The sequence below is a fragment of the Scyliorhinus torazame genome, chromosome 30 (assembly GCF_047496885.1).
Source record: "Scyliorhinus torazame isolate Kashiwa2021f chromosome 30, sScyTor2.1, whole genome shotgun sequence".
In the NCBI taxonomy this organism is placed as follows: Eukaryota; Metazoa; Chordata; class Chondrichthyes; order Carcharhiniformes; family Scyliorhinidae; genus Scyliorhinus; species Scyliorhinus torazame.
In genome coordinates, this window is record NC_092736.1 from 23,024,832 (window position 1) to 23,047,126 (window position 22,295).

Here is a 22,295-nt window from a genome sequence, read left to right on the forward strand (position 1 = left end):
GAAGTTTCCAACTTTTGAGATAGAGCCGCAGACTTTGGACAATTCCAATTTACCAAAATGGTTACCCAAGAAACATTAGACAGAAAACAACCTAGCCTAACTTCTGGTTAACTATACAACTGACCCACAATCACTCCCACTGACAAGCCCCGCCACCTCCCGACAATTGCCACCCTAACCCAACCTGACTAGACCACACTTCTACCCTGGACCCTCCGAATCCACTCCCTGACCACCCACTACATCCATAGTCCTCCAGCGACCCCACCAGACTAGCTTCCACCGCCCGACTCCCCTGGCCTAACTAACTCCCAACCTACCCTGGATAGCCCCCAAACCCCCGACTCCCCTGTGAGCCCCCCCCACCCACCCCAGACTTGGCTTGACCTGTCTAACCCCCAACACCTGCCCAGACCTCACCACCCTAGCTCCTTGCCCACTCTATGCCCCTCACTCACTCTCCCCTCCCACACACTTCTCTCCGTGGCTTTTCAAATAAGCTTCTGGACATTTCACCTCTTTCCTTAACCGAATACAGCAGCTCATGCGGTTAAAATGGGGGGGGGGGGGGGGGTTCTGCGGTCTCTCTGCCTGCTCCCCAAGGTTTCCTGCGCCAAGTCAGGTGAGAAAGATCTGTTAATGGAACATCGCCCAGGAAAATCCAGGGAAGGCAAGTGTGGATTTTAATTTAATTTCAGGGTCGGAAAGAGGGGATCCCAGCCTGAATGCAAGGTTTGGGCCATTATGAAAAAGGATATTAACTACCCATCCCTCAAGGACAATTAGAGATGGGGAATAAATGGCAGGCTTCATTACAATAATGTCCACATCTCAAGGACAGATAAAATGTATGATGCAACGCAATTAAAAACACAAATTTACAAAAAATAATTTCTAAGTTGTACAACAACAAAGTCGACATTGGCAATGGTGAGATTATACTTCCCAGTGTCTCAAAGCAACTAGCCATCAAAATTCATAAATTAAAACGTAATTTATCAATTATCAGTAATCGAGGAGCAACATTGGAGACGGAGCCACCTGTTAACAGGTTAAATAGATTCTATCACTTCCACAGGAAGTGCCAAAGATTCTGAACCTTGAGAAGATTGGGTTGCTCAAGCTGTGAAGCCAGCCCATTCGCAGATGTGACTGTCAGTTTTGGAGTTAAGGGCATCCGGCAGGAGTCATGCTCAGGCACGGGCTCTTCTCTAGTTTAACTCGGGAAGCAAAGGGGAGCTGTGGTTTTGGGAATGCCGTGGTGGCTGTCCTCAACGAAAACCATCAGATGCCACTCCAGAGGCAACATGAATGGGCCGACGCCACCCACACCCCGTGGCTCCCGTTCAAGTCACAGGTCAACTGTTAAATCTTGAGGAAACTGGTGTCAATGCTTCACCCCAAGTGTTTCACGTTGGAGGGAACCAGCCCTCAGCTACTGGTGGTGGTGGAATTAACAATCAGCTCAAATGGAGGGCTGGATACAGGCCATTCCGTTCCGCCATCGCCCCCTGTTGGTTTCGCACGAATATGAAATTGGACAGTTTTAAAATGAGCAAATGGGATCTCAATTTCAGTTGTGTGAATTTAGTATGTGTCCCCTAGGAAGATGAGCAATTCTTACAATGCAGCTCGAACAAAATGAATTTCATTGGAAGCAAGCGGAACCGCCGTCTTACCAAAGGATTGGTTTCCTTTAAGACTATTATCTTTAAGTAGGGGGCGGTAATAAATTAACTGCCTTTATCTACAAGCTCCTGTTACTGAATGCTGTACATATTGGCACATCCAGCTGTGATGGACAGGAAGGTCGATGAAATCTGCACGAGTGGATGTGGGCCTGTCCAACACAGTCCAGACCTGGAAAACAGCCCAACTCAAACAGGTGATCCTAAACAAATAAGAGTTTACATTATTTACTTGAAAAAGATCATCTCTCTCTTCTTCTAAATTTGGGGGATGAATTACCTTTTTCCCTCGAAAGGCAGGAAGCAGTACACTCCAAAATGTCAGAAAACTCCAAACTTTAAGATCTCAAATCTCCTGTCTCCCAATCCCTACAGGAATGTTTAGATTCCCACTGCTGTCAATGGAGAATTCCCATTGAAATTGGCAGTTTCAGCTTAACTTACAAAAAAGTCCACCTTCCGCCGCCTTTCAGTCTAACTCATTCCGACCTGGAACCTGGCTCCGCTTTCTCAGAGTTTACTGGTCTTCCAGGTGAAAGGGGAGCGAGTGGGAGAAGAAAACAAGACAACACAAGGTTGCTTTGATCGTTTACTTGACCCCTGGACAGTGGCTTTGCTTCAATCTGCTGCCAATTCATGTGTCAAGCCATCAAATGTGTTGGGGACAATACTGCCCGCCTGGACTTCTATGCAGATGGCAGCTTTCAATGTGACACCAACTTGATCTGGGTCCTCTCCAGCGTTTTGGGCACATCAATGAATTCCGGAAGAAATAGGAGAAGCTCAATGTTTGCACGAGGAAATAGTTTGTGCCCATCTGCACAACAAGATCCTGTAGGACTCCCTGCATTCACCCCCCTCAGCATTTGTGTTGAGCTGACTCTACTTGCTGTAAGACAGGGCGAACAATGTTCAAATATGCAGCTTCACCCAGCTTGTTGACCTACAGCTGCTGCATATTTTATCACGACGGCAGTTCTGGACTGACTAATTTGTGGGCTGCTTAGGTTGGAGAGAAGACGCAGGATATGACTGCACGGCCTCCACATCTCCGACCAAAGGGGGGGGGGGGGATGAACAAAGCTTCCTCTACTTCAACTTCCATTAATATCTCCGAGCTTCAAGACTCCACTCCGCCCCTCCTTCCTGTTTGCCTTCTGAATGAAGCCAAACCCGGAAGCGGCAAACCTCAGTGAACCGTGAGCTCAGTTTCCTCTCTCACATCCAGTCCGTCACCAACATAGTCCCTGCTCTCTGTCACTTCGAGGCGCGACCCTTACAGCCGGTTCGCTCTCGCCTCTGCTCTCCAAAACATTCAGCACCTCCAAAACAACGGTGCCAGCCGAATCCTGCACAACTCCGACCGTTGCAAGCTCTGCTGCACTTGGAATACTTATCATTTCACACGCGGGTATTTCAGCGTCTGAAAACGCCCAGGCAGTCACATTTAGCACATTGTAAAACAGGGAAGACTAAAATGCATTCTCCAAAGATATTATTCAGATGCTTGGGGGGGGGGGGGGGGGGATTGATTATCTGGGTGAACAGCCAGCTTACTACATACATCTACACATCAGTAAGAGCGACTCCATTAAAAAGTGCCTGGATTTTCAGAGAATTGACCCCATCAATCTCTTAAGAGTGTCCAAACCGGCAATGATTCAGGACACGTTTAAAACATGTTTTAAACTGGCAATCCATTCAGTAACTTAATTTTCTTAGAATTTACAGTGCAGAAGGAGGCCATTCGGCCCATCGAGTCTGCACCGGCTCTTGGAAAAAGCACCCTACCTAAGGTCAACACCTCCACCCCATCCCCATAACTCAGTAACCCCACCCAACACTAAGGGCAATTTTGGACACTAAGGGCAATTTATCATGGCCAATCCACCTAACCTGCACATCTTTGGACTGTGGGAGGAAACCGGAGCACCCGGAGGAAACCCACGCACACACGGGGAGGATGTGCAGACTCCGCACAGACAGTGACCCAAGCCGGAATCGAACCTGGGACCCTGGAGCTGTGAAGCAATTGTGCTATCCACAATGCTACCGTGCTGCCCCTCTTTGAAGCCTACTTGTGACAATAAGCGATTTTCATTTCATTCTTTAAAATTCCTGCTACGGTTATGTACACAATAGCTTCTTAGATATTCCTCTTTTTTTTAAATATAGAACAGATAACCATTTCACATCTCATGCCAGATACATTTTACTGTGGCATATAAAGTTGCTCCTTTCATCAACATTAGATTTTGTCTTGAAGGACTAAAATCTGAAACTATCTAGAATCATAGAATTTACAGTGCAGAAGGAGGCCATTTGGCCCATCGAGTCTGCACCGGCTCTTGGAAAGAGCACACCACCCAAGCCCACACTTCCACCCTATCCCCATAACCCAGTAACGGCACCCAACTCAAAGGGCAATTTAGTATGGCCAATCCACCTAACCTGCACATCTTTGGACTGTGGGAGGAAACCGGAGCATCCAGAGGAAACCCACGCAAACACGGGGAGAACGTGCAGACTCCGCACAGACAGTGACCCAAGCCGGGAATCAAACCTGGGACCCTGCAGCTGTGAAGCAATTTTGCTAACCACGATGCTACCGTGCTGCCCTTTAGCAAGGATTGCATGAAAAAGTTTGGAACAAACCAGTTACGTTCAATGAGGCTGAGGCATCTCTATGCTTGCCCCCCCCCCCACCATTCAACCAATGCTTCTTTTCCCAAGTTGCTGTTCCGAATGCCTGCCATTCACTCCCAGACTGCTGGTCGAACATTCTTACCGGGACTCGACGCTGCTCCCCATTCAACAGATTCCAAGTTTAGTATTACAATCCCTGTGCTAGGATCATCCTAGGACAAGTAGAATGTCCCGTCCTGCATGGTAGGGTGTTCAATTTGAATGAAACGGTGCCAATTCTAAATCCTTCGTTCCTGTACCTCTCCTCCCCTGGCCTAGTCCTCTGCGGCCGAGTGTCTGAGCTCCGTTCAAAGTGCCCACAGCGGCAGGCTGTGAAATGGACAGCCCTCTTCGTAGTTCAGGAACCTCATCTCACCGTTACTGATGTGCAATGTGTTTGAGAACGACCGGACTGCGTATCCCAAAACCTTAAATCAACAGATTCAGGTCTAAACATAACTTTAAAAAAATATTGCACACTTTTCCTTCCGAAATGCCATATCAGTGAAAACATTATTGCTGGCAGCACATATCTACCCATTAAGCATGCAATCTGCAACATGCATTCACAGTGGTATTTGTCTATTTGATGTGTCTGACGTTGACACATCGAATGGGGAAGGACCAGCTTCAGATATTGGTTACTCCAGCAGTACAGTGATAAAACCTGCCCTCGGGTTTAGACCCCCTTCCTGTTGAGTGTAACCTATCCAACGTAGCTTTATGATGTGCTACTGCGCCTCCGCGACCTGAATGGCCTTCGTTTCAAGCTCACGTCTTCGCTGTCACTGTCATATTGTCTCTAAAAAGAGAAAGAAAAAAAAAACCTGTATTTATTTCAGAACCTTTTGTTATGGGCCAGGGTTTAGAGAACCCCAAAGTGTATCATGGAGTTCACCTGACCCACAACTTTTAATAGATTGTGGTATGGGGAGCACACGGCCCACTCTACAGGTGTGGTACAGCAGAAATGGAAAAGTATTTTTTAAAGCAAAACAATGTTTATTCTATGAACTCAAGTTAACCTTTTTGAAACATACAGTGAACATCTTAGCAACCATCAATTCAAATACGACCCCCAAAGAATACAACACTAAGTAATCCTTAATAACTTCCCAAACAACATCCAGAAGACAAAAGAAACACCTTTTAACAGAAGCACATTAGGTTTACATTCACTACTGAGAACATTTATAATTCTGAGTTCACCAAATAATCAAGATATAGTCTTTTCATGGCAGAGAGAACAGCAGTACACCTGCTTTGTCTGGCTTCAGCTCCAACACTGAAAACAAAAATACATCCTGCAGCAAACAGCCGAAAATGAAAGTAAAAAGCTGACAGACAAGTTCCATCCACACTCTGACAGTTATCGTAGAATTTACAGTGCGGGAGGCCATTCGGCCCATCGAGTCTGCACCGGCTCTTGGAAAGAGCACCCCACACAAGGTCAACACCTCCACCCCATCCCCATAACCCAGTTAACCCACCCAACACTAAGGGCAATTTTGGACACTAAGGGCAATTTATCATGGCCAATCCACCTAACCTGCACATCTTTGGACTGTGGGAGGAAACCGGAGCATCTTGAGGAAACCCACGCACACACGGGGAGGATATGCAGACTCCGCACAGACAGTGACCCAAGCCGAAATCGAACCTGGGACCCTGGAGCTGTGAAGCAATTGTGCTATCCACAATGCTACCGTGCTGCCCCTTATAGAACATACAGTGCCGAAGGAGGCCATTCAGCCCATTGAGTCTGCACCGACCCAATTCAGCCCTCACTTCCACCTATCCCAGTAACCCAATAACCCCTCCTAACCTTTTTGGTCACGAAGGGCAATTTATCATAGCCAATCCACCTAACCTGCACGTCTTTGGACAATGGGAGGAAACCGGAGCACCCGGAGGAAACCCACGCAGACATGGGGAGAACGTGCAGACTCCGCACAGACAGTGACCCAGCGGGGAATCGAACCTGGGACCCTGGCGCTGTGAAGCCACAGTGCTATCCACTTGTGCTACTATGCTTGTATTCACTGACATCACTGCAGTAATATGAGCAGCCAAACATTTCTGAAAGCGACATTCTCATGACACTTTCTACAATCTCTGGGCATTCGAAGGGTGGGACGTTGTGCTGGAGGCTCAGTCCCGATCACATTCGATGGCGGAGCCAAGTGGCCTACACCAGCTCCTATTTTCTCTGGCCAGTGAGGTACTTGCAAAGTGCAGTTATTGTCGTAATGCAGAAAAAGTGGTGCCGACTTGTAATGACACAGCAAGGCCCCAGGGTCCCAGGTTCGATTCCGGCTTGGGTCACTGTCTGTGCGGAGTCTGCACGTCCTCCCCGTGTCTGCGTGGGTTTCCTCCGGGTGCTCCGGTTTCCTCCCACAGCCCAAAGATGTGCAGGTTAGGCGAATTGGATATTCTGAATTCTCCCTCTGTGTATCCGAACAGGTGCCGGAATTTGGCGACTGGGGGATTTTCACAGTGTTAATGTAAGCCTACTTGTGACAATAATAAAGATTATTACAAACAGCAGCATGATAACCACCAGGAATGTCGGTTGGAGGATACATACTGGCAAGGACAATGGGGAGAACCTCTTATGTTCTTCAGTATAATCTGCTCTACCCAACGGGGGACATGGTGAAGTCAGGCTGGGGCAGGTGCACCTGTGGGACCTGGCGTGGGATACAATGCTGGCTGCAACATTCAAATATACCGTGTGCCACAGACTGACAGATATCGAGCTTCCACATGAGCTGCTGTGATGGGCAAGGAGGTAAGTTCAAATCGGATTGTACAAAATCAGCAGCTGCAAAATCGCTGACCACTTTAAGTCAGGTTATTAACTCTTTAAGGGCAATAGAGGGGGAAATAAAGCTCACAGGGTGGGACTTTCTGCCTTCGCCTCCTTAAAAAGTCAGGAAAGAAACCAACTTGTTGTGGATAAAATCCATTAGGGAGGCGGTGGTTAAACTGGGAGGGTTTGGGGCCCATTTGTTGGGGTTAAAAGGCCCTAGTTGTTGTTCTTAGACGAGAGCCACCTTTCGTGCGACCGCTCAGCTCATGGACGCCAGGGAGGCGGTGGTGTACTGGTATGGTCACTGGCAACCCGAAGGCCTGACGCTCCAGGGACCCAGATTCCAGCATGGTGAAATCGGAATTCAATAAAAATCCGGAATTAAAAATCTAACAATGAGCTCGAAACCACTGTTGATCCACCCGGTTCACCGAATACCTTTAAGGAAGGAAATCTGCCGTACTGACTCCATCTGGCCTACATGTGACTCCAGACCCACAGCAATGAGGCTGACGCTTAAACCCCCCCGAAACGGTGGGGCCAGCCACTCAGTTCAAGGGCAATGTATCGGCACAGCCGGCAACACCCTCATCCCACGAGTGAACTTTTATAAAAATGGTAGCTTTGCTTTACTTACCGAAGTATCGTCTTTCTTTAGATAACCTTTCTTTAGAAAGGAACGAGTCAAATGATTGCAAAATGATACAATCCTGAAAGTTAGCTGAAAAGAAATGGGAGATTTATTAGCTGCACGGGAAATTCCGAGGGGTTGTCCAACTAAAAACATCAGAAGCAACGATTTTAACTCCATAACCAAGGTTCAATTTCACCTACCTTCCATTTTCTCCTGATGTACAGCTTCCTGAAATTTTCCAAATTAACAATGGACTCCCTTCGGACAAGAGCTTGACATTTATTCAATGGCTGAAAGAAAGTAAATAAATGATCACTTTTGAGAGCCACGACTGCGCAATCCGGATATCGAAGCACACTTCAGCGAAACGCTCACTCTGCAGCATCCACAAGGGCTTCCAGCTTGTGGAGTGACATTAACTGGATTCTGCGAAACATCATTGCGAGTACCTGGAGCGGTCTTAAAATCTTGATCAACGCGCTGGATCCCCTGCACTTACTCAATGGCCAATCTCAATGTCATCCCGTCAGTCTTCGGTACCAGAATAATAATCTTTTAAAAACAATCTTTAGTGTTACAAGTAGGCTTACATTAACACTCCATTGAAGTTACTGTGAAAAGCCCCTAGTCGCCACATTCCAGCACCTGTTCGGGTACACTGAGGGAGAATTCAGAATGCCCAATTCACCTCACAGCAAGTCTTTCGGCACTTGTGGGCGGAAACCGGAGCACCCGGAGGAAACCCACGCAGACACGGGGAGAACATGCAGACTCCGCACAGACAGTGACCCAAGCCGGGGGATCGAACCTGGGACCCTGGAGCTGTGGAGCAACTGTGCTAGTGCACGGCCCATAAAAGATGCTCGGGCGACATTTTGAAAAATATTTCTTAACAGGCTATTGGCCGAAATGTTTTCCGCCGTTCCCGTCGGCGGGATCTTCCGGCCCCGCCGACAGTGACCCCCCCCCCCCCCCCCCTCCATGGGAAAACACCAGCGGAGAGTTCAAATGACGGGAAGGCCGGTCAATAGTGTCGGGGGTGGACAATCTTGCTGCCGGCCCATGACGGGCTGCCCCTGCCGACGCAAAACAGGCCGAGAGGGTGGCGATCCCACCCAGTATCATGAGAACTGGGTTTCTGTACAATCGCAAATGGGGAAAAAAAAACCCCACAGCAAACAGAAATAAAATACGTTCAGAAATTAATTATCTCTCACTCAGAAGCAGAAAATGATGGGCGATAATAAAAAATAGGTTTGCATTTGCAGCTTCACAATAGCCCAAAGGGTATCACAAGCAGTGAATCAGTGGAAAATGTGCCAACCAACTGTGCACAGAACGATCCCCCCCCCCCCCCCCCCCCACCCCTCCAAATAAATTGATGTTCCCAGGCAATGTTGATTGGGGGTTAAAGGTCGGCCAGGACACACAGTGACCTCTTCTTCAAAATGGCGTTGAGTGATCTTTGATGCCCACCTGAGGGTTTGATCAGAACCACACACGCACAGGCCCTCAATACTGCTGTGACATAAGCTGCTACTTGGTGTAGACGTTGCTGAAGGATACTCCAGACCTTCGAGGTCAGTTGAACGTATTTATTGAGCGATTAACAAAGCTCCTAAATGAGTTCTACACTCTACTAATCTGACTCTAGTATATGAACCTGCTCTGGACCACATGCTATGGTGTGACGGTGCTGCTAACCACATACGGCTTGCTCTCTAGGTGTCTGCCGGTGGAAGAGGCAGGGCCTGTGTGCCTTGTCCTTTTTATAGTGGTGGTGTGGTGCCCTCTTGTGGTGATGCCACCGCTGGTGTTCTGATTACCCATTGGTTGTGTCCTGTTCTGATGACCCATTGGTTATGTGTCTGCATATCGTTGCAACTGCATCGCGGGGCTGCGTTTTATGGGTTGCTGTGTGCTTCCGGCACCCACCTCCCACCCGTGGATAAAAGCCGAGGGCAGCCTGCTCACGATCCCGATGGGTGACCCGCATCAATTTAATGCTGGGAGCAGCGGTAATTGTATCAAATTAGGAGAACGCCCCATCTTCGCGAGCTGCTGACCAATCAGAGGGCTGGCACTCGAACGTCCCAGCAGCACTAACTGGGAGCGGTGGTCGCTGCTGGGACTGCAGGCAGTCCCGGCAGAGAGGGGGGTCCACACAGAAGCAGCGTGACAGGCTCCAGTGAGGGTATCGAGAAGGGTGGGAGGGCTTGGTTTGAGACGTCATGGAGAGGGAAGGTAAAGGGGGTTGTAAGGCATTATTACTGAGCACAGGGGACCCTCGAAAAGAGTCTCCCTCCCACCCCCCCACCTCAAATGACTTGACACCAGTCCATAGTGCCCGTCTTCACACATGATGTGCACCATCCCCTTTACCCACTTACCACTAGTAAAATACAGGCGATGGTGAAGGGAGGCATTTAAGTGGCCATTATAGTTGCCCCAGGTGATTATATACCTCCTGTTGTACCAGTGGTGAGGTTCCTCTGGGCTTTTCAGCCTGGGGTGGGTACCCTTCATCCCGCTGCAGCTAATTTCTGAGGGTTTCAGATGGAGGGGATACCTTTGGAACCCAAGACTGCTGAAGGCGGAGAGAATCTTGGCAACTCCCTGGATACTTTTATCCCTCTGCTTTTATACCCAGCTGCACATTAAGGGAGTGGAAGCCCTTAGAACCCAGAGCCGCCCATCGAGTCTGCACCAACCCTCTGAAAGAGCACTCTACCTAGGTCCATTCCCTCACCCTATCCCCGTAACCCCACCTAACCTGCACATCTTTGGACATGGAAGGGGAAATTTTAGCATGGTCAATCCACCTAACCTGCACATCCTGGTGGCTGCGGGAGGAAACCGGAACACCCGGAGGAAACCCACACAGACACGGGGAGTTGGTGCAAACTCCACACAGATAGTCACCCAAAGCCGGAATTGAACCTGGGTCCCTGGCACCATGAGTCAGCAATGCTTACCACTGCGCTGTGAGGCAGCAGTCTGATTAACAAATACCCCTGGATGCTCTGATGGTGCCTCAGTTGGTTACAAATACCTCCTGAATGTGTGAAAATCCTGTGAAGGAAGCAAACCAAACTGCTCTCTAGTCAAGGTTCAACCATCCTCCTCTGTCTCTAACCAGAAGACCATAAGATATAGGAGCTGAATTAGGCCATTTGGCCCATCGAATCTGCTCCGCTATTCGATGATGGCTGATATGTTCTTCATCCCCATTCTGCTGCCTTCTCCCCATAAATCTTGATTAATCAAAAACCCCAGATTTGTGCATGAGGTGCTGATACCCATAGGGCTACAGACCTAGAGCTGGAAGGTGGAATTAGACAGAATAGTTATTTCTGAGAACATTAAGAACTAGAAGCAGGAGTAGGCAATTTAGCCTCTTGAGCCCGCTCCACCGTTCAATATGATCATGGCTGCTCCCATCATGGCTTCAATTCTACCGTCCTGCCCGTTCTCCATAACCCTTCACCCAATTACTAATTAAAAATCTAACTCCTCCTTAAATCTACTCACTGTCCCAGCATCCACCGCTCTCTGGGGTAGCAAATTCCACAGATTCCCAACCCTTTGGGAGAAGTAGTTTCTCCTCAAATCTGTTTTAAATTTGCTACCCCTTATACTATGACCTCTTGTTCTAGAATGCCCCATAAGAGAAGTATCCGCTCCACGTCTATTTTATCTGGGGTCCAGTTAAGCGCACTTGGCTAGACAGCAGGTTTGTGATGCAGAGCAAGACCAGCAGTGCAGGCTGAGGTTAACAATGAAGGCCCCGCCCGCCTTCTCAACCTTGCCCCTTGCCTGAGGTGTGGTCAAAGGGGAAAGCAGCCTATGGTTATCAGGAACTATGGCGACTTTACCGTACATTATCCACATCTTTTATCATCTTCGATACCTCAATTTGATCTCCCTTCATTCTTCTAAGAGTTTAGGCCTAAACTGCTCAATATTTCTTCATCAGACAAACCCCCTCATCTCTGGAATCAATCTAGTGAACCCCCTCTGAACTGCCTCCAATGCAACTGCATCTTTCCTCAAATAAGGGGACCAAAACTGTGCACAATACTCCAGGTGCGGTCTCACCAATGCATTGTACAGTTGCAACAACACTTCCTTACCTTTATACTCTACTCCTTTGCTATAAATGCCAACATTCCATTCACTTGCTTTATTACCTGCTGTACCTACACGCTAGTTTTCTGTGACTCATGCACTAGGACACCCAGATCCCTCTGCATTGGAGCACCCCAAAGTCTCTCCACATTTAGTTTAGATAATAAGTTGCCTTTCCATTGTTCTGACCAAAATGGATGACCTCACGCTTATCCACATTAAACTCCATTTTCCACAGTTTAGCCCTCTCTCCTAATCTATCTGTATCCATTTTTAAGGTTCTTCTTTCCTCATTGTAACTTACTGTCCCACCTATTTTTGCGTCATCTGCAAATTTGGCGATAGAACCTTCTATCCCAGTATCCAAGCCATTAATATAGATTGTAAATAGCTGGGGCCCAAGGACCGAACCCTGTGGCACCCCACTAGTTACATCTTGCCATCCAGAAAAGGACACATTTATCCCAACTCTCCGTCTCCTGTCCATCAGCCAGTCTCCTATCCAAGCCAATAAATTACCCCAAATCCCATGTGATCTAGCCTTGTGTGTTAACCTTCTGTGTGACACTTTATGAAACCACGCCTTCCGGAAGTCCAGATATACTACATCGACAGGTCCCCATCATCCACTTGCCTTGTTGCATCTTCAAAGAACTCTCGCAAATTAGTCAAACATGATTTACCCTTCCTAAAACCATGCCGACTTTGATGGATTGCGTTTTGGAGTCGCGAATGGTGCTGAACATTGTGCAGTCATCCGCAAATATCTCCACTTCTGACCTTATGTTGGAAGGCAGGTCATTGATGCAGCAGCTGAAGATGGTTGGGCCGAGGACACTACCCTGAGGAACTCCTGCAGTGATGTCCTGGAGCGGAGATGGTTGACCTCCAACCACCACAACCATCTTCCTTTGTGCCGGGTATGACTCCAACCAGCGGAGAGTATTCCCCCTGATTTCCATTGACTCCAGTTTAGCTAGGGCTCCTTGATGCCAAACTCAGTCAAATGCTGCCTTGATGTCAAGGGCAGTGACTCTCACCTCACATCTAACATTCAGCTCTTTTGTCCATGTTTGAACCAAGGCTGTAATGAGGTCAGGAGCTGAGTGACCCTGGCGGACCCCAAACTGAGCGTCCGTGAGCAAGTTATTGCTGAGTAAGTACCGTTTGATGACCCTTTCCATCACTTTGCTGATGACGGAGAGTAGGGCGGGGTCCATGAGGAGGGGAGGCCGGGATACTGATTCAACTTGGGCGAAAGACAGAGAAGAATTTATTTGGCTCTGCTCGGTCTGTGAAAGAATGTTACTGTGGCAGCCTGGTGGATCATGTTACAATAAAATATCTCCTCCAGATCACTGACTAGCATCAAGCGATGTCCACTATTACTTATTACACTGAATGACTTTCTGGCCCAGCCCGCTGGCAGGATCTTCCCATTCCGCCAGAGTCGATGCCCCTGCCGCGGGTTCCCTGGTGATGGGACAGGTGAGCCATGCGAATGACACTGATGGGTCTGGAAGATCAAGCTGGCGGTCAACAAGCAATCTTCAACATTATTGTGGGCCCGAACAAAAAATGTACTCCAGGGGAAACAATATTTTAATCGATCCAGTATCATGACTGTTTTACTAATCTGAGACTACTACTGACACCTTATGAACTAAAGTCAGTCATCACTCCGTAACATCGTACTTCTCCGATGGCTGGATTTAGGAATCGTCATCCATTTCAGTCGTATTTTTGATGGGATTTTGTGTTCGATTTGTAGGAAGCAGAATATTTCCCCTTTCCCCACCCCGAGGCCTGATCAGGCAATCCTCGAGCCAGAATTAGAGGTCCGATCAAACGGCCTCGTCTCCCATGAGATTTGACGAGACGTCGCGATCTGGATCTCGCCCTCACCGGGCGGGGTCCAGATTTGGATACTTAAGCGAGCAGTTAGGCTGACTCAAGTATGTCTGTTCCGGATTCTCCCGAGGCCTGGGACCTGAAGTGTTGGGTACTCTGAATCACAGACGAACCAACACGGCTGCGAATGGTACAACGCAGTTTTATTTCAATCAACTATTAACATGGTAAACTCTGGTACTCAGCACATGGTGAATGTCTGAGTGGCTGGCAATGAGGTCTGTGCCCTGAGCCGTCTCCTGCTCGAGTGCCCAGGAAGTGTCGTGTTCCCTGTTTTGTACTGTGTATGCTCTTGTCGGTGATTGGCTGTCGTGTTGTGTGTTGATTGGTCCGTTGATCTGTCCATCATTATGTATGTATATATGTGCTATGATGTTCACCTGAATATCATGACAGGACCGAACAGCAGTGGCCTGGGAGACCTTGCCTTGGCGTTGTTTAGCACTGGCCTAGAAGAAAATGGACCAGGCGTAATGGCCTGGGCGAGAAGACATTGGAGGTCCCTGGGTGGTCAGGCTCTGAGCAGTGTCGTATCCTGACACTCCTGCAGCCACCCTGGCACTGTCACCGTCAGCGGGCCCCGCCAGTGCAGGAAATGAAAGTAAGAGCGGCCTAGGTGGGGCATTCCTCACGAGGCCCCGAGAATGAGCCCCCTTTGAACGGGACAAGAGTGGTGACCAGATACGCGACACAACCTTCCCCCTTCCTGTGTTATCCACACACAGGAACTGGGTGTGAATAAATGTGCTTTGTTCTACCAAATATAAATAAATAGGTCAGAATTTTACGTTGCTCGGGCGGGGGTGAAATTGCATAAAAAGGCGCCAGGCATGTGTCCTGCCGTCATCGCGCACTCACACAATATTTTGGTCGGTGGGCGCGCGTGGTGGTCGGAAACACGCCCGCCGACAATCAAGCAGGTAATTTAGCCCGTTGCGGAGTCAGTTGAACGCGGTTTTATGCGGCACGTCCGCTTTTACAGTTGGCGCGCCAGATTGTCCAGGAGGTTTTGGCGTTTAAACTTCAACCTCGGTCCAGGGTGGGATGAACAGCCCCAACTGAAATTAAATTAAAAAAGGGGGACTGAGGACTTCGTTTGAATGTGCTGCCTGGACACTCGCAGTTTTTCCGTGGCGATTTATTTGTCACGGGTCAGCAGCACCCGGGGACAGCTCCGCAGTGGCTGTCCCCCTCTGAGGGAGCGCGTTAGAAGCCTCAGCCCGCACCCTCCATTTTCTCAGAGCCTGCCCTCTTTCCACCCTCCCGGGCAGCGCGCAGGCTTTCCCAGCATGCAGCTGATGCTGGCTGCCCGGTAATTGGACAGCCAGCGTGAAATTGTGCTCCGGGGCTGATCACGACCGGGGACGTGTTTCTTTCCCACTTCCGGGCCTGCAGAGTCCATGCATCTAACAGGTGAAAGTTTCAGACCATACCTGTACCCAAAATGTCGAATTTTCTCCATTGGAGCATCGCAGTCAATACTTCCGGGCCGGTTTAGCTCAGTTGACTGGGCAGCTGGTACGTGATGCGGAGCGAGGCCAGCAGCGCGGGTTCAATTCCCCGTACCGGCTGAGGTTATCCATGAAGGCCCCGCTTACTCAACCTTGTCCCCCGCCTGAAGTATGGTGATCCTCCGGTTAAATCACCACCAATCAGCCTTATGGTGCACTGGGACGGTGGTGACATTCCACACTTTACTTTCTCCCAACACAAGATCGCAGCTTCCATAAGCAGGGCAAAACTTCCAGGTGCTACAGCCCGTGTCCTTGTGTAGAACCTGAACTGCTGTATCTCAATGTTAGATCGTCTTTATACTCCAAAAGGTGATACTACAAGCACGCCATCGCATTCAGGTTAAAAGTAGCAATCAGATTTATTTACAAGCGAGATAAAACACAGCAACAGGAAAGAAAAACACAGCAAGACACCAAACGATAAATACTTAGAAAAAAATATATAGTCAGCACACTAGGGGTTAAAGTAAGTTCTGTTTTCTGAACCACTTTTCGTGACGCAGCTAGACTTTGAATAAAACCACCTCCCACAAGGGGATTTTATTTTTGTGGGCAACACAATTTTCCTGTTGGACCTCGGGGTCAATTTCAGTGGAACTGAAGATAGTGAGGAAAGGATACTTCAAAATCAGAAGCTTTATTGCAAGGCACAGTTAATCAATCAAGTTCAAGGTCATAGTGTCATGTTTGTTGTTCATGAACAAGCTGACTGTTACCCAGGGACATGTTGATGATTTAAACAATGTTTATTTGCCAGAGTACAATGTATTTATATTTATGCTGACATCCTTCCATGGCTGCCAGAGATTGAAACCATTCGGAGTCCGATTGGCACACAGTTTGAAATCTATCAATAAAACGGCCAATAATTTAACCAGGGCCTGGATCTAAACTCCAGCCTTCTGGCTATTCCACAGGCCCAGGAAACCATCAGAAAAGACTGATCAGGGCTGGGGCTATTATCATTGGGAAATAGAGAAATGAAGTAAGATAGGAGGAGGGCAATGCGGAGCAATGGGCTGAATGGCCTCTTTCAATGCTGTAAATTCAACGTGAAAATCCAGCCTTGGGTGACTGTCTGTGTGGAGTTTGCACTTTCTCCCCGTGTCTGGCGTGGGTTTCCTCCGGCTGTTCCGGTTTCCTCCCACGGTCCAAAGATCTGCAGGTTAGATGGTCATGCTAAACTGCCCCTTATGCTAGATGGGGTTATGGGCAGTGGTCCCAGGTAGGGTGCTCTTTCAGAGGGTCGGTGCCGACGTGATGGGTTGAATGGCTTCCTTCTGCACTGTAGCAATTCTATGGATATTGCGATTTTAGGCCCAAGGCCTAGTTATACCCAGAGCGCCTGGCCGGAATGGTATGGGTGGGGGGTGTTGAATGGTAGCCAGGCAGAAATCATTGAGTTTCTACTGCCACCTAACTCCCAACGCACCCTTGCCCCAGTCCCGCAACTGCCCCTTGCCTTCGATATTTGGAAACATAGGAGATCCATTTGTCACAGGTAGAAACCTCATCAGGATTGAAATGTTGGGGTCCAATGATGTCATTTGGACCTCAACATAATTTGTAATGAGATGTTTGAGGCATACAGTCCCTTGGGACATTGGTGTCGTCACTAGCCTTGTAATCCAAAGGCTCAAACCTCAGGGACACGGATTCAATTCCAATCACGGCAACTGGTTTAATTTAAGTTCAATTAATAAATCTGGAATTAAAGCGCGTCTCAGTAACGGGGACCATGAAACTATCATCGATTTTTGTAAAAACCCATCTGGCTCAACTAATGCCCCTTGGGGAAGTAAATCTGCCTTCCTTACCTAGTCTCGCCTGCATGTGACTCCAGACTCTCTTTTATTTATTTAAATTTTTAAATTTCATTTTTTCCAATTAAGGGGCAATTTAGCATGTTCAATCCACCCACCTTGCACATCTTTGGGTTGTGGGGGCGAAACCCACGAAAACACGGGGAGAACATGGGGAGAACAGGGCAGCACAATAGTACAGTGGTTAGCACAATTGCTTCACAGCTCCAGGATCCCGGGTTCGATTCCCGGCTTGGGTCACTGTCTGTGCGGAGTCTGCATAATCTCCCCGTGTGTGCGTGGGTTTCCTCCGGGTGCTCCGGTTTCCTCCCACAGTCCAAAGATGTGCAGGTTAGGTGGATTGGCCATGCTAAATTGCCCTTATGTGTCTAAAATTGCCCTTAAGTGTTGGGTGAGGTTACTGGGTTATGGGGATAGGGTGGAAGCATGGACCTTGGGTAGGGTGCTCTCTCCAAGAGCCGGTGCAGACTCGATGGGCCAAATGGCCTCCTTCTGCACTGTAAATTCTATGATAACTATGAATGTGCAAACTCCACACGGATAGTGACCCAGAGCCGGGATCGAACCTGGGACCTCGGCGCCGTGAGACTGCAGTGCTACCACTGCGCCGCCGTGCTGCCCTGACTCCAGACTTTTAACTCCCCTCTGAGGTGGCTGAGCAAACCACTCAGATCAAGGGCAATTCGGTCTGGACAAGGAATTCAGGCCTTTCCAGGGACTCCCACATCAGTGAAAGAATTTATACAAAGGCCTCCAGTGAAAGCCGCGTCAGGTCAGAGGTGGCACAGGTAAGTAGGTTCCTTTTGAAAGTTTTGGGTGACGAGGGCCGGGAATGCTCCTGCCAGTCTAACAAAGGTGGACCGGCAGGTGTGCTCTGCCTTGACCACCCTTTTCCCTCATACTTTGTCTGGACTCCGTTTCCATGGGTACGCTTTCATCCCCGGCAGTAATTTGCTGCTCCTTCCAGCCAAGCTCGAGACCATCTTCTCTGGCCTTGTGCGAGGGGCGTTAGATAAACGGCCTCCTTCGCTCCTCTACAAACAAGGACCGTGATTCTCCGTTGCGAGTCCGCCCTGCCACTGCTGCTCGCGGGGATGGAGAATCTGCCGCTCAGCCAGATCTCCCGTTCACTCCGGCAGGGCTGGAGAATCCCGCTGCCGTGAACGGACGGAGAATCCCGCCCAAGGTACTTCCAACACTTGGGCCTCTCTGCTTCCTCTTGTTGACAGCTCAGGCAATGGGTTGGCTGGCCGTTAAAGCCCAAATCAAATTTAATAATCTATTTGAAGGTTTAAGTGCCTCAGCCAACAGCTGGGGGTTCTCGGAACGCCTCCAAAGCCACCTGGTTGAAGCCTGGGAGAAGGGGCGATGGCACCTTGATCCGAGGTGACCTTTAGGGGACCCAATCCCGGCTCCCCCTACCACAGGAAAATTCCTCCCAAGGAAAGGCACAGGAGATGGGAAGTCAACTTAGTATGAGCTTGCAAATTCCGAAATGCACTAGCTAATTTAAACGGACAAAAACACGGGGAGATTTCACCCGCATGAAATTAGCAGAACGTTGAGGCGGTGGGGCAGTGGTATTGTCGCTGGACTAGCAATCCGGAGTCCCGGGTAATGCTCTGGAGGGCCCTCAGGTTCAAATCCCACCACTGCCAATAGTGAAACTTTGAATTCACTAATTAAAGAAAAAAAATCGGGACCGGCCAGAAAACCCCGCCCCTTGTTCCAGTTAAATGGCGGAGCAGACCAGAGGGGCTGAATGGCCTGTGCCTGCTCCCATGTTCATGGCGTAGCATAATGCACAGTAATTTCCCAACTCTGTTCCCAAGATTGTGTCAAAAATGAAACAGTCTGTAATTTAACTCCATCTGTTTCTGGCACCATCTGTGTCTCAATGCCAAGGTGACATCAGGTACCTACAAAGGCCCATTTATGCTTGGGGGAAACGGAGATATTTCATTCAATTGGAAGTCAACTTGACCTCGATTGAAAGCAGGCCCCCCCCCCCTTCTGCTCGCCACCTCCCCCCGCCAGTATTTATTAATAAATATTCCATGTTTTAAAAAGGCATCAAATTGCCTGTCTCGGTCTTGTGATGCACTTTCGGTTCCAGCAGAATCTCTGCACTTTTGCTGAGCTATCGATGGGAATTCCTCTGCCCTTCGCATTCAGACAAGGTTAACCCCGAGTTGAACTTCGATCCTCGACCTGTGAGGAACCCGGCAGCAGCTCAGCCATGATGTGGCGACCTGGTTTCGCAATGCCAAGTACAAAAAAGATGTCTTTTCTTCAGCACACATATCCTTCATCATCTATTACTAGTCACCCCGGGACAGACATCTCATTGTCGAATAGGCAACCCCCATTCTTTGTCACTGTACCATTCAGATCCAATTCTTCAATAGGGACAGCACAGAAACACAGATATAAACGTGCAGAATTACAAGATCGTACATCATTGAATTTGTACACCACTTTTAACAACTTGATGAATTCAGCATTCCCAGTGGGAGCCAGGACTAAAGGAAGAATACATTAGAGGAAGACTCCCAACAGCATAACACCAATTCGCAATCGGAGTACAATCTCCTGGCTGGGAGTGTGAATCTGCTGAATATACCCTTGCGTCATTTCTGTCAGCAATCCCCTTTTGTTTATGTGGGCTTCGTTCGACTTTATAAAAACGGATGCGGAGAGCAAGTCACAAAAGGTTGAACATGTTCTGATTTTTGTTACTGGTCAGCGAGTTTTACAGATAAATAATGACCAACTTTTGGCTGCAAATGACTTGATTTTCGCCCTGTTCAGAATTGAAGTGTAATGCAAATATATTTGCCCCATCAAGAGAGCGAGGCCGAGCAAAGATGGTGAATACATCATACATTAGTCAGGCGTCACCCAATCTCCTCTAGCAAACTTTAACGACTTGACTCCGATACACTTAGGCTGGTGATAAGTTCTCCAATGCATGTGCCATTTAACAGATCCTTCAAGGTTTCGTTCAGATCTTTGTCGAAGACAGATGCAAAGTCTCCACTCCTACACCCGTCACTGCCGCGCTCAGTCTGAAATGAACCAATGACGTCCTGGGCCCATTTGAGTTCGGCGGAGATCTCTTGACTCAGCGAATCAAACTGCGATTTTAGCTGAGCATATTTTGCATCGACTGCGTTCAATATGCTGTTCACGCCTTTCATTTCCTCCTGGAGTTGCTTCTTCCTGGATTCAGCCTTCCGATACTCGTAGCGGATCTGGGAGAGGTCGTGCCGGATGCTTTCGTTTTCCTCCTTGTACCACGATTCCTTTTCGTTGTAGATGGAAATCAAGGCGTCGATATCTCCCTGAAGGGAATCGTGGGTTGAAGTGAGGCCGCTGAACGTGGTCTCCATCGCGGAGAGATCCTCCACCACCTTGGCAAACCTTTCGAAGTTGACGTAAGTGTTATTGGGCGGCATGCTGGAGTGCGATTTGATGGTGTACTCTTTCAGCCGCTTGGTCTTCAGCTGCCTGCGTTGCGGCTTCTTGCTCTCCTTGGCTTTCTGCTCCTCTTCCTCCTTTTGGTGCGACTTCGGTGGGGCAGACAGAAGAGTTTCAGATTATCGAGGAGCGGGTAGGCAGGACGCACACGATGCAGCACAAACTCGGGCATCGGAATTGGGGCACACACCCATTTCCAGCACCCCCCAACCGCTGCAGTTAGCGGCACTCCACTCAATTTGCAAAAGGGGATGCAGTGAGACACACGGGACAACATTCCAAACAGCACTCACTACCTACGGTCCATGCAAAAATGATGGTGTTAGTTTAATATTCAATGCAGGTGGAACGTGGAATTCCTGTTGACTTGCAGATCACGGACAACAGCTTAAACTCACGACACAGGCCAGCCCTGGAAATAAACATTTCAGCCTAATGCTCGGTGTGTAACAATGCAACTGGTTTGCTGCAGCGATCAGCTTGGATTCCAACGCTAAAAGCTTTGAAACAATTCCCTGTCCTAAAGCTATGCACGAAACACATTAGATAAAAGACCAGTTAATCACAGTGCAAGGCAAATTTGGCCGATTGGATCAGTAACTGGCTATCACATAGAAGACAGAGGGTGGTGGTAGATGGTAAATTTTCATCCTGGAGCCCAGTCACCAGCGGTGTACCACAGGGATCAGTGCTGGGTCCTCTGCTAGTTGTGATTTTTATCAATGACTTGGATGATGGAGTTGAAGGTTGGGTTAGTAAATTTGCTGATGACACCAAGATTGGTGGAGTAGTGGATGAGGTGAAGGGCTGTTGTAGGCTGCAAAGAGACATTGATAGGATGCAGAGCTGGGCCGAAAAGTGGCAGATGGAGTTTAACCCTGATAAGTGCGAGGTGATTCATTTTTGTAGGACAAATTTGAATGCGGATTACAGGATTAACGGCAGGGTTCTGAAGAATGTGGAGGAGCAGAGAGATCTCGGAGTTCATGTCCATCGATCTCTGAAAGTTGCCACCCAAGTGGATGGAGCCGTGAAGAAAGCCAATAGTGTGTTAGCATTTATTAACGGGGGATTGAGTTTAAGAGCCGTGAGGTTATGCTGCAACTGTACAAGACCTTGGTTAGACCACATTTGGAGTATTGTGTGCAGTTCTGGTCACCTCACTATAGGAAGGATGTGGAAGCATTGGAAAGGGTGCAAAGGAGATTTACCAGGATGCTGCCTGGATTGGAGGGTAGGTCTTATGAGGAAAGGTTGAGGGAGCTAGGGCTTCTCATTGGAGCGAATGAGGATGAGAGGTGACTTAATTGAGGTGTATAAGATGATGAGGGGGATAGATAGAGTGGACGGTCAGTGACTTTTTCCTTGGGTGGATGTAGCTGTTACAAGGGGGCATAACTATAAGATTCAGGGTGGGAGATATAGGAGGGATGTCAGAGGTAGGTTCTTTACTCAGAGAGTGGTTGGGGCGTGGAACGCACTCCCAGCTATGGTAGTGGAGTCGGAAACTTTAGGAACTTTCAAGCGGTTATTGGAAAGACACATGGAGTGCACTAGAATGATTGGGAGTGGGTTGATTTGATCTTAGTTTCAGACTAGTTGGGCACAACATCGTGGGCT

General features: G+C 48.6%; 1 protein-coding gene across 3 annotated transcripts in view; it reads right to left on the bottom strand.

The window, feature by feature from the left end:
• Positions 1-377: 377 nt before the first annotated feature.
• dapk2b (death-associated protein kinase 2b) overlaps positions 378-22,295 on the bottom strand; it is a 171,514-nt gene continuing 149,596 nt past the window's right edge. For 2 of the 3 annotated variants that reach the window (XM_072492958.1, XM_072492957.1), the window contains one exon: positions 19,230-20,764. In XM_072492958.1, the coding sequence (XP_072349059.1) occupies positions 20,117-20,764 (648 nt within the window). In that variant the 3' untranslated portion in view covers positions 19,230-20,116. Of the gene's footprint in view, positions 5,176-7,822; positions 7,907-8,019; positions 8,110-19,229; positions 20,765-22,295 lie in introns of those variants that run through there. The other variant, XM_072492960.1, reaches the window with a different exon arrangement.